This window comes from Yarrowia lipolytica, chromosome 1D (genome assembly GCF_001761485.1).
Source record: "Yarrowia lipolytica chromosome 1D, complete sequence".
Classification (NCBI taxonomy): Eukaryota; Fungi; Ascomycota; class Dipodascomycetes; order Dipodascales; genus Yarrowia; species Yarrowia lipolytica.
The window spans coordinates 204269-216939 of record NC_090773.1 but is presented as its reverse complement, the minus strand read 5'-3'; the positions used below and the strand labels follow the sequence as shown (position 1 = coordinate 216939).

Genomic DNA, 12671 nt, shown 5'->3' with positions numbered 1-12671 from the left:
GTGTCATGTGGTAAGAAGTATTGTAGTCACGTGAAGACTTGACTGGAAGAATCTCGTTTGTTAAAAGTCACATGGGACTCGCTCTTCTCAGCCACTAGTGTCTCCTCCTCAACATGCTATATCTGAAAGCAATCTCAAATCCAGATACAATCAATGACAAGACAATGAGAATAATAATGATCCACGTGATTCTCGACATGTTGAACTCCGCAATGGAGTCAGCAATGATATCGATAAAGTCCAAAAAGACCTTGCATCGCTCGTTAATCACGAGAATCCGCTGATCGATCTCCAGGTACTCTCTCACGGCAGAATACAGAGGATGTAGAGACGGTTCGGCTTCCCAGAAGAAGTCAGGAGTATCCAGGACGTTTGAAGACAAGTTGACATCAACTCTGAGTTGGAACAATTTACCGCTCATCTTCAACACGTCTTCTCTCTGCATTCCCAGCTTACCAGTCAAAGCCAGCACCTTCGGAACATGCTTGACGTTATGCATGTTGGTGTCCATACGTGCCTCGAATCTGCACAGCTTTGTGGACTGGGCAATGGCGTGGGACATGGCCAGTTTCACCATATGGTCTCCTGACCTCAAGGTGATCATGTCGTTGAAGATTCGCGGCCGCTCTGCCTGTGGAGAGTACACAAAGTGGAACTCTTCGGTTTCGATTTCGTGTCGTTCGGCGTGTCGGTAAGATCGAGAGCCCAGTTTGCCCCAGTCCTGACCGGTGGTATTGTGTGAGAATTCCTCCTCGTAGTCCTCGTCGACGCTGCCTGAACCTTCTTCCTTTCTCTCCTCCGAGGCAAACACGAGGTCGGCCAGAATCTCCTTTTCCTGCGCTTCGGTGAAGTTCCAGAACACTGCCACTCCGTACGAAAAGATGAACAGTTCTGCGTGTCGCTTGAGGTCCGGGAGAGTGGGTAGACGTTTCGTAGTGGGTGGTGGAGCGTCTGATTTATGTGTATCGTTTGAACTTCCAGGTTGAGGTTCAGACAAGGACTCCGGAGAAGTGGACTCTTCTTTCAGGGGTATGGGGGCATCTTTAGGTGAAAAGTCCGTCGGCTCCTCTCCGTCGGCTCCGTAATACTCAAAATGATGGTCTGTGTTCTCCGACGTCTCAATCAGGGTCTCCATAAGAGACTCTCCCACTGCGTTTCTTAAAGGGGGGGAGCTTCTGACCCGGCAACCGTCTTCTCCAGGCAGAAGAGGCAGGTAGTAGGGCGCAAATAGCGCTTCGTCGTAGATTCGCGGTCGAATTTCATGATTTTCCTGCAGAAACTCGGCCGTGGCTTTGAGTCTATACCCTTCGGCAGTGCAGTAGGCTGTGACTCGTGGGAGCTTTGCATCTCGCGCATCTTTGCTCATTCGCTCGGCTATACTTCGTCTGGGCACATCTGTGACATACACCTTGGCGTTGGCCTCGTCGTAAGCATCTGCGTCTGTGTTGAGGTCGAACAGCTCGTGTCCCTTCAGCTTTCCGGGGATGGGCACTCCGTAAGCGTCTTCATCATCGTCGTCGTAGGACGGCGACTCGTCTGGGATCAAAACCAGTTTTTGCGACTGTTTCGACGTTCGCTGTGGGATGCCTCGCGCCTTTTGCACCGTGCTCTGGTAGTCGTGTTGCAGTCGCTTTGCTGGAGCTCCGTCCAACAGTCCAGACACACTAATGTTGCTGAACTTGTTTCCTTTCGATTTGGGCCGTTTCGAGAAGGACTGGCGCCGGCCGCCTGCAAACGGCGCCGGCCGCACGGGGTTAGTCCGCACATCGGTCACCAGAATCGACGGTGACCGTTTGCTCATTTGAGTCTGGTTGGACATGGTGCTGGTGCTGGTACTGTTTGGAAAGAATAAAAGTAGAGTTTCCATTGCAGCACTGAGATGCAGTCTAATACTGGCGTGTGAGGAAATGAGTCTGAAACTTCAGGAGCTGATTTGGTCTGGTCAATGGAGCGACGCAAGCAACGCAATCGCCGTGGCTTTATATCACTGCTTCTGTGTTTGTTTGCGCGCGTTGCCACACCCGCTATGTGACATGCGTTTCCTGGTCTACGGTTACATTGACTAGTCTCATTCCAGACCTAGAAATAGGCATATTAGTGCCTGCAAGACGACAGCAAGGAAGACAGAGTAGGAGACCAGAGTCGAGCTGGCTTGCTGGATATGAGGAGAGTGTGTGTAGTGAAGTTAGGGGGGCGTTGGTGTATGTCGATTTCGTGTTATTCTCGTTTTTCGGTGTTTTGTGGACATCCCTAATATTCGTGATTTGCAGGTGTCGAACCGGTGCCTTGGCGGATGCGTGGCTTAGAGTATCTCAAGTGGCTTGTGTGAATCTATGACACTATACTGTACGGACCCAGCTTCCGAAATAATGTATTAAGCGACTATCGAGTAGTTACTACTTTTATTGACTATATCCTGAGATGCTAGGGTCGATAATTCCTGGGGACTAATTCAATGACTAGTTCTGTTCTGAGTCTAGAAGTCAGGTCTATGTTAACGTTAGAAAATCCCATGTAATAGCCCACAAATGTCCTAACTAACAGGAACTCCACATTCCCTACTGTACAGCAACTACGGACACTTTTCTGGAATATAATTATAATTAATATCTAATATTTGCTCAGAATACGTGTACCTCCTCTGGAACTGTATAAAAATCATAGCTCGAGCTCCTCTGAAAGCCGAGCGAGACACACCGAGGTGAACTTTCCTCTTCACTACTTATCAACTAATGTAAGTAAAGCTACGGAGAAGGTATCCAAGGGGACTCCGAAATCACAGTTGGTCCGTGTATTTTTACTGAATTACATGCTACAAGTGCTGTACAAGTTCAAGTAGTGAATATCTGTCTTTCAAAAGATCGCTACGTGGCTCAGCCCAGCTCGTCACATTTTCTCTCTGAAATTTCAAAAATTTCAGTGTTGAACATCATTGAGTCCCAATAAAGCGTCATAAAATCGGTTAAAATGGGAGGAATTGGAAATATGAAGTTGTGAATCTGATCAAAATCGTTGCCCAGATCCATTTATTGTCACATGACCTCTCAATCTACCCCCGGTAGCCCCTAATATTAGGATATCCACCGATCCCTTCAATCCCCCGTTTCCCAGCTTGTCCCAACACGTGACTTTGAGTTTGGCGTTCAGCATCGACATCTTGAGATTTGTCTCTCTGGAAGCAGCAGCACTACAACACCCCAAAATGTCCGATCTCGACGACGATCTTCTTGCGCTTGCTGGCGGCGTGGACTCCTCTGACGAGGGCGATCTAACATCCAAGGCCGAGCCTTCCAAACGTCGACGTATTGATGAGGACAGTGAAGATGGCGACAAGGGAGATGATGACGATGGAGGTGATGATGGTGATGACGACCATCAGGACGACGACGAGGATGACTATGAAGCCAAGGGCGTTGACCACGACGACGACGACGACGACGATGAGTCCGAAGACGAGTTCGTGCCTTACCCCTTGGAGGGTAAATACAAGGACGAAGCCGATCGGCAGAAGCTGCTCAACATGACTGAAATGGAGCGAGAGTCTCTGCTGTTCGACCGATCGCAGGAGATGCAAAAGTACCAGGAGAAAAAGTACCTGACTCAGCGTCTTAAGCAGCGAAAGCGGGACACCGAGCGCAACTCTGAGCGATCTTCCAAGAGAGAAAAGCTGAGTGAATTGAAAAAGCGACGAGAGAAGCGAGCCCGAAAACAGGATGATTACGACGACGACGAGGAAGACGAAGGAGAGGAGGAGGAAGACGATTTTGACGACGGCTACGAACCGGAGGATCATGTGGTGGACGAAAAGGAGGTGGTCAAGACACTTGACGTACGACTACTCAATTCAGTCCGGTTCTCGCGATCCCAGCTCGCCAAGTTTTGTTTCTATCCTGAATTCGAGCAGGTTGTGGTCGGTTCTTACATTCGAATTCCAATTGCCGTCAGCAGAACGGAACAGCGAAACCGAGTGTGTCTCGTGAAGGAGGTTGTCCCCCTCAAACACAAGACGTATTCCCTGGAGGGCACTACAGTCAACTTTTCGCTCAAGGTGGCGTTTGGAGCCGACGAAGCCAACTTTGAGATGCGATACTGCTCTGACAGCCCCTTCACTGAGGAGGACTTTGTCAAGTGGAAAAAGGCGTGTGAGGAGGGAGGCGTTTCCCTGCCCAGTGTCCAGCGCCTGGAACGGAAACACAAGGAGCTCAAGGAGCTGGCCACGCGACCTCTCACATCGCAGGAGATTGACGACATGGTCCGCCGACGGTCCAAGCTGTCTGCGGGTCGGGGAGCCAACGCTGTGATTGAGCGGGCAGTGCTGGAAAACAGACGCCAGATTGCCGAGGACCAAGGAAATGAGGACGAAATGGCCAAGATTGATGAACAGCTGGCCGAGCTGGAGGCACTGAACACGTCCAAGCCCATCTCGTCGCAGAAAGACAAGTTTGCCGAGGTCAATGCTCGAAACAGAAAGGCCAACCAGGAGAGCATTCGAAAGGCTGAGTTGATGGATCTGGAGGCGCGACGAAAGGCTGCCATGAGCAACTCTGGTGTCAATGCCGATCCTTTTTCGCGTCTCAAGACGACCGTCAAGATCTTCCATCAGTCGGCTGAGGAGATTAGACAGAAGGAGATGGAGAAGGCGGAGGGGATCGCCGAGGAGGAGGCCAAGAAGGTGTGTTTGAAGACGCATAGTATTGATTCGAGAATTGCAACGATTGAGATTGATATTGATCTAAGCAAGTTGTGAACGGCGAGCGAAAAGCCAAGGATAGGTAGGTAGCACTTCCTTTGCTTCCGGCTGCAAGCGCCATGAAGCGTGAAAGACTAAGTCTCTTTGCCGGACTCCACATTCACATCAACAGGAATGGGTTTGAAGGCACAGTGAATCTGTTGTGGAGGAATAGTAGGTAGGAGCAGGGTTAGCTGCCCTGGTAAGTTATGTTTGTAATATATGGAACTGATTGTGATGTACAAGTTGGTAAGCAGGCGGTAGAATCGTATTACAAGAACTGTACAGTATGTACCGTCATACAAGTTTCTAAACAAGCTGCGGCATAACAGTGTTCACACGCCGCCACTGCTGATTGTTCAATACAGGAACGAGTACAAGTGCAATACTTGTATTCTGTCGATTCACCAGATCTCCACGAAAACAGGATAATATCTCTCTTTTATTACTTTTAATGGTGTACAGATTCCAGTAGGGTTTCAAAAGGGGGCCTCGACTGAGATTCCTTACTTCCCATAGATAGGCCATATAGCCATCCCTGGAACATATATAAAACAATACACAGTTAATTAATTGAACACACTAAGTCAGACCTTTACACTATCGTCTAGGAAGTGGTGCTCCTGTACTTCCTCCCATTCTCAGTCATACGACATAAAGGACGCTTGTGCATCATCTTGCGTAAATGAGAGTCAATAAAAGTACCTAAAATGATTTAAATGGCTTTAAATAACTATGTAGACAATTTCTGTTGGTCTTAGAACTCCTTTTGGGCTGGAGATGGTGTTCATTTGACCCAAGGGTCTGAACTGATATTAGATTGAACATACTGTAGATGGTGTTAGAGTGATAATGTACAGTACAGTACAGTAGTAGTAAGTGGGTTGTTTGAAAAGTACTTCAGGTGTATTCTAAGTATTTTAAGTGTATTCTAATTGCAGTTAATCTCATTGATAAGCACTTTGAATTTTCCACTTAATGTCCCCCTTTCCCTCTTCACCTCTTCAACTCAAGCTAGGAACAGTCCTATAGGCTGTAAAACCATTTCAAGAGACACATTGATTATGAGGACTTCTACTCTAGTCTTCTTTAGCTCTTTTGGGTCGTTTGTGGACCTCTTTTCTTCAAATTAGGGCTTTTTGCGCCACTTTTTTTTTTGATTTTACATCTCAAATAGCCTCAATCATGCCCCGAAATCCACACACTGATGTGGTGGCTCAATGGTAGAGCTTTCGACTCCAGTCATTTCGGTTGTAATCGAAGGGTTGCAGGTTCAATTCCTGTCCATGTCAAGTTCTCACGAACTGGCAGTGGAGGAAACAATATGGGTTAGAGTCCCATCGCTTCTAGCTGATCAGTGTTTTTTTTGCCCGGTATTACTTGGTTATTACTTAATCATTATGTAATGTCATATTTTTAGTTTGGTCAAGTTAAACCTTACTTAGGAAAATAATGATCTTTCAATCCTGCGCACTTCCGCCAGACACATATCTCTGTCGTAGCCTTCGGAATCTACCATTTACATCAACAGTCAAAAAAAAATTACTTGCTTCTGAGGGCAAAATGGACGAGACCGGGTTCGAACCGGTGACCTCAAGCATGCAAAGCCCACGCGCTACCACTGTGCTACACGCCCAACGAGTGTAGAGCAAGGTGTGGTGAATACATCTAAGCTCGAGAATGGTGTTTCGAAGGGGCGAAAACGGGGAAATTAAGCAGAATTTCGTCCATATTAAAGAATATTCCTATTTCATGGATTCATTAGTATCTCGTGTATAGATTTTCCGTCTCGAAATAGTAGCATTTGGTGGTTCTACTGTGGCTACTTGTAGTGATGCAGCAGGTGTCTGAGAGAACTAATCAAAAAATGTAGGGATTCGATGTACCTAAGTTGATCATTTCCTTATACCTTTTTATCAGAGTCATACTCAGCTGTTTTTTCTGATTATACTGCCTTTTAGACCTGGTTATTGCGTACCTCATGACCTCTAGAACTTGCTAAGGTAGATTATTGTAGTCATGTTTGAAATAGTTCAGTTCATAACTTCTATTAAGCTGCTAGAAAGTGCGGGACTTCAAAATGGCATTTTATTCATATCGGTACAACTTAGTCTCATGTCTCGTCGGCTCTTGATAAAAATTCGCCAAGTAATACCGCTACTTGTAGTACCGTGTGTGCAGGCACACTGTGGTGTACCAGTAGCAGCGATAGCAAAACGCGGGTTAGAGGACATACTGTACAAGTATATACCAGTACAAGTAGAAGCAGACGTTGTTGTATATCACCTTTGTCTGGAAAACAGATCTTTGAGTGGCTTTGGATCAAGAAGGTATCTTGACTGACTACTCCGCCATTAAGTACACAGTATTTACTTGTACTTGTACTGCTCTTTTGCTCAGTCACGTTTTCACGTAAGAGAGTTGAAGTTTGCTTAAACACTCTCGCTCTACAATCTGACTACGGTCCACTCCTTCTTTTTAATCGAGGGCACTTCATAGGCTATATACAAGTTTTAATCCGACTTGGCGAAGTAGGTCTCGTTCAGGTTAACGAGCTTCTTGCCTCGGATCTGTGCAATGGAGTCGGGGATGACCTGCTCCTGGGTGAGCGCCTCAAAGGCGGCCTTGGCCACGTTCAGGGGATTTCGCGAGCCGTAGACGTTACAGGTCATATCAGTGATACCCACCATGCTGCACATCTGCGACACAATGGGGTTGACTCGCAGACCGTGACCAGCAGGAGCAGACCGCATGGTCAGATGCACGGCGTGGAATTTCTTGTACACCTCGCCGTAGATAGTTCGGTTCTGGTATCGGGGCACCATTTTCATAGATCGAGTTGCCTTCCACATGGCCTTTTCGAGAGCCACAGGGAAAGACAGAGGATCTTTACCCTCGCCCAATCCAAGCATTCCCTTGCCGTCTCCAGTTGCCACAAGCACGCAGAACTGCATCTTCTTTCCCTTTCCGGTCTGACTCTTGACAATTCTGTTTAGCAGGAGTCTGGTGTTTCGAGTCATTCTGTCGTGAAACTGGGGCTCGATGTTCTCGGTGAACTTTGTGTCCACAATAGAATCGGTCTCGTCACCGGTCTCTAGCGAGCCCAGAGGGTATGCCGAGCTGGTTCCCAGCACGTGCTCGGTGGGCACTGGCTGTCGTGGCTGCGAAAAGTTGGTCCACTTGTTAGTAGCGTGATCGTAGAAGGGATCGTGCTCGGTGAAGTCGTCAAAGTAGCCGGGCGACATTCGCGACAGGGGCGACTTGGCGGCCCACTCTTCAGGCTTGATGGCAGCCTCGGCCTTGAGAATCGACTCGACCGTCTCGGCGTCGTAGTACTGCGACAGGAAGTTGAGGTGCTTGAGCCGCTCTTCATGGGCGAGTGCCGCGGTGTTGGCGTAGCCTCGGGTCGCCATACAACCCACACGGGTCTGTTTCACCAGTTGTCGGAGCATTTTCGACTGTAGTTGTGTGAGCTGGTTTGTGATCTGGTTTGTGCAAAATCACACAAATGCGAGGTAATTTTCACCCGCTGGTTCGACTCCGCCCAAAGTTGAATTAAAGGCTACATTCTGAATGGTTGTCAGTTCAACTTCCACCAAAGTCAACTCAATATCAATTAAAAACTTTAATCAAAAATTTGTGCATATCGCATATTCAATTTCGAAATCACCCACACACCCACACACCAACCATCATGATCGCCGACCTGCCCGAGGAAAACACGACCCTGTGGTCTATCAAGCTCCCCAAGGGCGTCGAAATGGCCGACCTCGCATCACAGCCGCTGGAAATCGACGGTGAGGTCACCCTCGGAAAAAAGACATACATTCTGCAGACCATGGAGGGAGGACACAATGTGTTTGTCTTCGGCAAGAAGACCGACGCGGACTACCTTGGAGCCACCCAACAGACCGTTTCCGAGCAGCTGCAGCTCGTCGAGAAGGTGTCTCTGCCTCCTGTCGACCTCGAACAGGTCTGTGTGCCCAAACCCATTGTTGGTAAGGTGGACGGTCTGCATCAGAGATGGTTCCCTACTGGCTACGGACCCGAGGACTACGGACTGGATTCTGCCATGCCTGTTTCGTCTGCTAGCCAGACCAAGAAGACTGCATCTAAATCTACAAGTACCAAAAAGCGATCCCAGGAGGATGTGACGACCGAGGAGCCTTCTGCAAAGAAGCAGAAGAAGGAAAAGAAGGACAAGAAGGACAAGAAGGACAAGAAGGAGAAAAAGGAAAAGAAAGACAAGAAGGAAAAGAAGTCCAAGGAGTAAGCAAAAGGAATAGGAAGGATCTAGAATCCACGGGCATGGAGATTGTAATTCACATAGTATCAATAGAGCATTATTTAAAATCTGAATCGGAAGATCGCGGGATGCCGAGAAAGGTCACGACTACATCACAGAAACTCAGTGCCTCTGAGGCGGGTTTGTCGTCTTCGTTCACGACTACACTCACCTGTTAACTGCTGTTGCTCACGACAACAAACACCTCCAACCTCCAGAACCTCCTCCCCCGCTCTTATTTTCCTTGTTGATTTCGAAAACATGCTCAACTAACGGATGCTCCTCCTTCTCGTCAGTGTCCTTTGTATGGAGAGTCTTCTCAAAGTACCGCAGCTGTCCGTCTTTACCCACCATGATGATGGTTTGTGTCCGAGTGCCATAGTGTTTTCCAAAAGGGTGCGTCACGTTCCAGTCCTGGCCTTCCTGGTACCCCGCAGCAGCAATGACGGGAATGAACACTGACTGGCGCAGGGCATGGTGGATCTCTTGCTCGGAGGCGCCCTTTTTGGCGCCGGGATCAAACGTGTCGTGTGAAAGAACGTCAAATAACGAGTCCACAAGTTCCTTGCGACTGCTTCCAGACTCCACGCTCTCCTTTACTACCTCATCCAGCCGCTCAATTCCCAGAGCGCACTTGGGCCAAGGATTGCAGAACAGCGAGTTGGAGATTCCAATGGTTTGGTCCTCTGGATCCCTTGCCACCCACTCATGATCGCCACCACGGTTCGAAATGATGGAGAACTGTGTCTTCCCGTTCAAATCCACCTGGCCAAAGAGGAAGGAGAAGCCACCAGCGGCCTGGAGCTTGTCCTCGGGGTATCGTCTCTTGAAGTTCTTGGTGAACTCCTCGGGCGACTCATTGGAGAGGAGGAACTCCTTGGGGAACTTTCCGCGGCTGATGTCGCCAATGGCATCCTTGTCGCGTTTCTCCTGGTAGTTGAGAATCACAGCGATCTTGCCTTGTTTGTTGCATCCGATCCAGGTGCCTTGCTCTTCCCGGGCGAGATCTAGGGGTCCAAGGACGTTGTCGTCCCAGAAGAAGGCTTCTGCGGTGGGGCGGGATAGATACTCGTCGCGGTTGGATAGGAGGATGAGGGGACTGTGTTAGCCGGAACGACGATAACAGTGGAACTGCTCGTAGTATGTCAGACAAGCTAGTATGTCAGACAATGATACCAAAGCACAGCTGCAACAGTGTTCGAGAGTCGCATATAACCAGAACACGTTTCAGGAGGACTCGACAATATACACACGCAGCAGATTAGTCTAGCCGTATCATAACCAGGTTGTGGTCACAATGTGACTTTGGCAGTGCCACAACATCCACTGGTGGGGAAAAAAAAAAAAAAAAAAAAAAAAACATTACAACAAAACAGCAACATTCCGATCAGTGTGGTGGTACCTGACCTGTAACGTATGAGCGTGGTGTGGTCGCTGTTAGTGTCACTCCAAAGCCTGAGTCTGTGTCTGTGTCTGTAACCCTTCTCCTGCTGTGTGTCTCATTCAGATACTCACTAATCAGGATGTCCTTGAGTGGCCAATAAAATACACATTGTCGTTGTGTGTGTTTGTGTGTGGTAACTGTTATTTGTGTCTGTGTGGTTTTCGTGTGGATCTGTGGACTTTTGTGTACTTGTGCGTGATGAGTCAGTGTGTACTTGTGTGTCTGTGTGAAGCCGAGCACATCAGTTTATATTGGTCCCTTAATTACAGACCCCACATTATCGGAAGTTTATTTAGAGTCGAAAAAGAGGGTCCCACAAGTCCACGAGTGATCTTTTAAGAGCCTATCAAGGGGTAATCGACAGCCCATTTGGAGACATGATTGGACACAGGGGTGAAGTAGGAGACAGCAAAGTGGAGATGAAATAATCTTCCACATGTACACCAAATCTCCTCGTACTGATACGGTACTGTACTTGAACTCGCACTCGTACTTCATCTCACTCGAACCTTTAATACTAACCAAAGTTACGCGGCAGCAACAGTCGTATCTATCAGACCATTCTCTAAGCGAGGCATCTGAGGGGTTTTTGATTGAAATAGTGCTTCTGTCGGCTTCAAAACACGAGTCAGAACCAAGGAGTAATTGGGATAATTTGCCACCCTGCCTCAGATGGTAGCATCACATACAGTGTACGTACAGTAGCTGTTTCACAATGGACAAACAGCTGCCTCGTTTAGATTCGACTATCGCTAGATGACGCGTAATTTAGTTTCGGGGAGGTGACAGTGGTCAATGAGACTTTGACAATTGTTCTGGTTGTTTTTTCTTGTAGTGGATCGTGTTATTTTTCTGCGTCGTTTCTGTATGAGTACGTACATACTGTATGTGGGCATTAGAGAGAGGGGTATTGGCTTGCTTTATGCAGGCATTATTTTGTATTAATTGGATAAATTGGATAAATTGGATAAAATTGGGGAAATTGGGGAAATTGGGGAAATTGAAAAAATTGAAAAAATTGAAAAAAATGCATAAATTGAGGGAAATTGAGAAAATTGGATGGATAGATATATGGTAGATGGTAGATATATATAACATGTGTCTCGCAACCCTTTTATAGATGCTGATTATATTGATGATCTTTGTCAAAAGAAGCTGCTGCTTTGTGCAGCCTTCTGGAAGCTCGTCCCCAAAAAATAACAACTAACATACCCTATAAATGACACAAACACGTTCCTGGAATATATATATCCGCCTTTATCTTCCTGATAGCCCTCTCCATTCTGTCAAATCACCTGACGATGGTATGTTTGGGGCCATGACGTTACACTGTGGATGTGACTGGTCGTGTCTATAAAAGCACAGGCAGGGAACACGACACGATCCAAGACACCAGATATCAGTACGTACGATACCCGCAATACCACCAGCATGCCCCCATCAAAGCCCAAATACCCCTTTCCGAAACCAATTGCAATCATCAGTAAACACATCTCCGAACAACTAAAAGATATCCAGGCTTCGGGCACCAAGCTACAGCCACACGACCAGGAGTTTCTCACCCTTCTGTCAACACACCTAACCACCTATCTCAACAAGACCCATGGGGGGAACAGCTGTGAGTGCTTCAAAGTGGCAACCCCTCCACGTCATCTTGACCCAGATACTACTCTATGCTCCTGTGAGGACCGGTGTCGTTCAGTATGTCAGGTGGAGAACTCCAATCTGCGGCATCAGCTCCAGCTCCAGCACTCAATCCAAGCGCAGGCGCTCCAAGATTCCGTAAGAGCTGTGCAGGCGAGCATAAATGCTGATATGGAGCATTTGAACGCGTTAATCCAGGCTCAGCAGAACTTGAGGGTGAATTCGTTGCCCACTCCGTAGCTGTGTGCTGCGAGATGATGATGATGCTGCTGCTGCAAGAGGATGCTGCAAGATGCGTCCCTTATGTGGTGCTACTATTGGTGGGTTTCGACATGGCTTAATGACGCCATAGTATTCCATCTTTCGGAGTCCAGTTACGCAATTAGCAGCACACATGCTACATAATCAATTAATAAGTCGGCCCAAAATCCTAGCCAAAAGTCGAACCGAGGCCTCTTCAAAGCCACACTCACAAAGACTGTGGCTTGATTAACCTATTGTGGGGAAGATGCACGCTTACCAATGTGGTGCATGAAGATGCATAAACTGCTATTAAGCGACTATATATA

At 47.7% G+C, this 12671-nt stretch overlaps 6 protein-coding genes and 3 non-coding genes across 9 annotated transcripts; 5 read left to right on the top strand and 4 right to left on the bottom strand.

The window, feature by feature from the left end:
- Positions 1-94: 94 nt before the first annotated feature.
- On the bottom strand, positions 95-1867 carry YALI1_D02150g (uncharacterized protein; the record flags this gene model as incomplete). The annotated part of the gene is made up of 1 exon (XM_502303.3): positions 95-1867. One exon carries the CDS (start codon positions 1865-1867, stop codon positions 95-97), a length of 1773 nt encoding a protein of 590 aa, XP_502303.2.
- A 1335-nt stretch (positions 1868-3202) lies between these two features.
- YALI1_D02137g (uncharacterized protein) lies at positions 3203-4747 on the top strand (the record flags this gene model as incomplete). The annotated part of the gene is made up of 1 exon (XM_502302.3): positions 3203-4747. The coding sequence occupies one exon, from the start codon at positions 3203-3205 to the stop codon at positions 4745-4747; it is 1545 nt and encodes a 514-aa protein (XP_502302.1).
- A 1188-nt stretch (positions 4748-5935) lies between these two features.
- YALI1_D02110r lies at positions 5936-6021 on the top strand. Its single transcript has one exon. It is a non-coding gene; the product is annotated as a tRNA-Trp (tRNA).
- On the top strand, positions 6022-6099 carry YALI1_D02109r. Its single transcript, XR_011031475.1, has one exon. It is a non-coding gene; the product is annotated as a YALI1_D02109p (non-coding RNA).
- Positions 6100-6293: 194 nt separating this feature from the next.
- On the bottom strand, positions 6294-6365 carry YALI1_D02105r. The gene has a single exon. It is a non-coding gene; the product is annotated as a tRNA-Ala (tRNA).
- An 877-nt stretch (positions 6366-7242) lies between these two features.
- On the bottom strand, positions 7243-8181 carry YALI1_D02087g (mitochondrial 37S ribosomal protein uS5m; the record flags this gene model as incomplete). Its single annotated transcript, XM_502301.3, has 1 exon — positions 7243-8181. One exon carries the CDS (start codon positions 8179-8181, stop codon positions 7243-7245), a length of 939 nt encoding a protein of 312 aa, XP_502301.1.
- A 242-nt stretch (positions 8182-8423) lies between these two features.
- Positions 8424-9002, top strand: YALI1_D02085g (uncharacterized protein; the record flags this gene model as incomplete). Its single annotated transcript, XM_502300.3, has 1 exon — positions 8424-9002. The coding sequence occupies one exon, from the start codon at positions 8424-8426 to the stop codon at positions 9000-9002; it is 579 nt and encodes a 192-aa protein (XP_502300.1).
- A 201-nt stretch (positions 9003-9203) lies between these two features.
- Positions 9204-10567, bottom strand: YALI1_D02063g (uncharacterized protein; the record flags this gene model as incomplete). Its single annotated transcript, XM_502299.1, has 2 exons — positions 9204-10113; positions 10530-10567. 2 exons carry the CDS (start codon positions 10565-10567, stop codon positions 9204-9206), a joined length of 948 nt encoding a protein of 315 aa, XP_502299.1.
- Positions 10568-11889: 1322 nt separating this feature from the next.
- On the top strand, positions 11890-12342 carry YALI1_D02050g (uncharacterized protein; the record flags this gene model as incomplete). Its single annotated transcript, XM_068282569.1, has 1 exon — positions 11890-12342. One exon carries the CDS (start codon positions 11890-11892, stop codon positions 12340-12342), a length of 453 nt encoding a protein of 150 aa, XP_068138670.1.
- Positions 12343-12671: the final 329 nt, after the last annotated feature.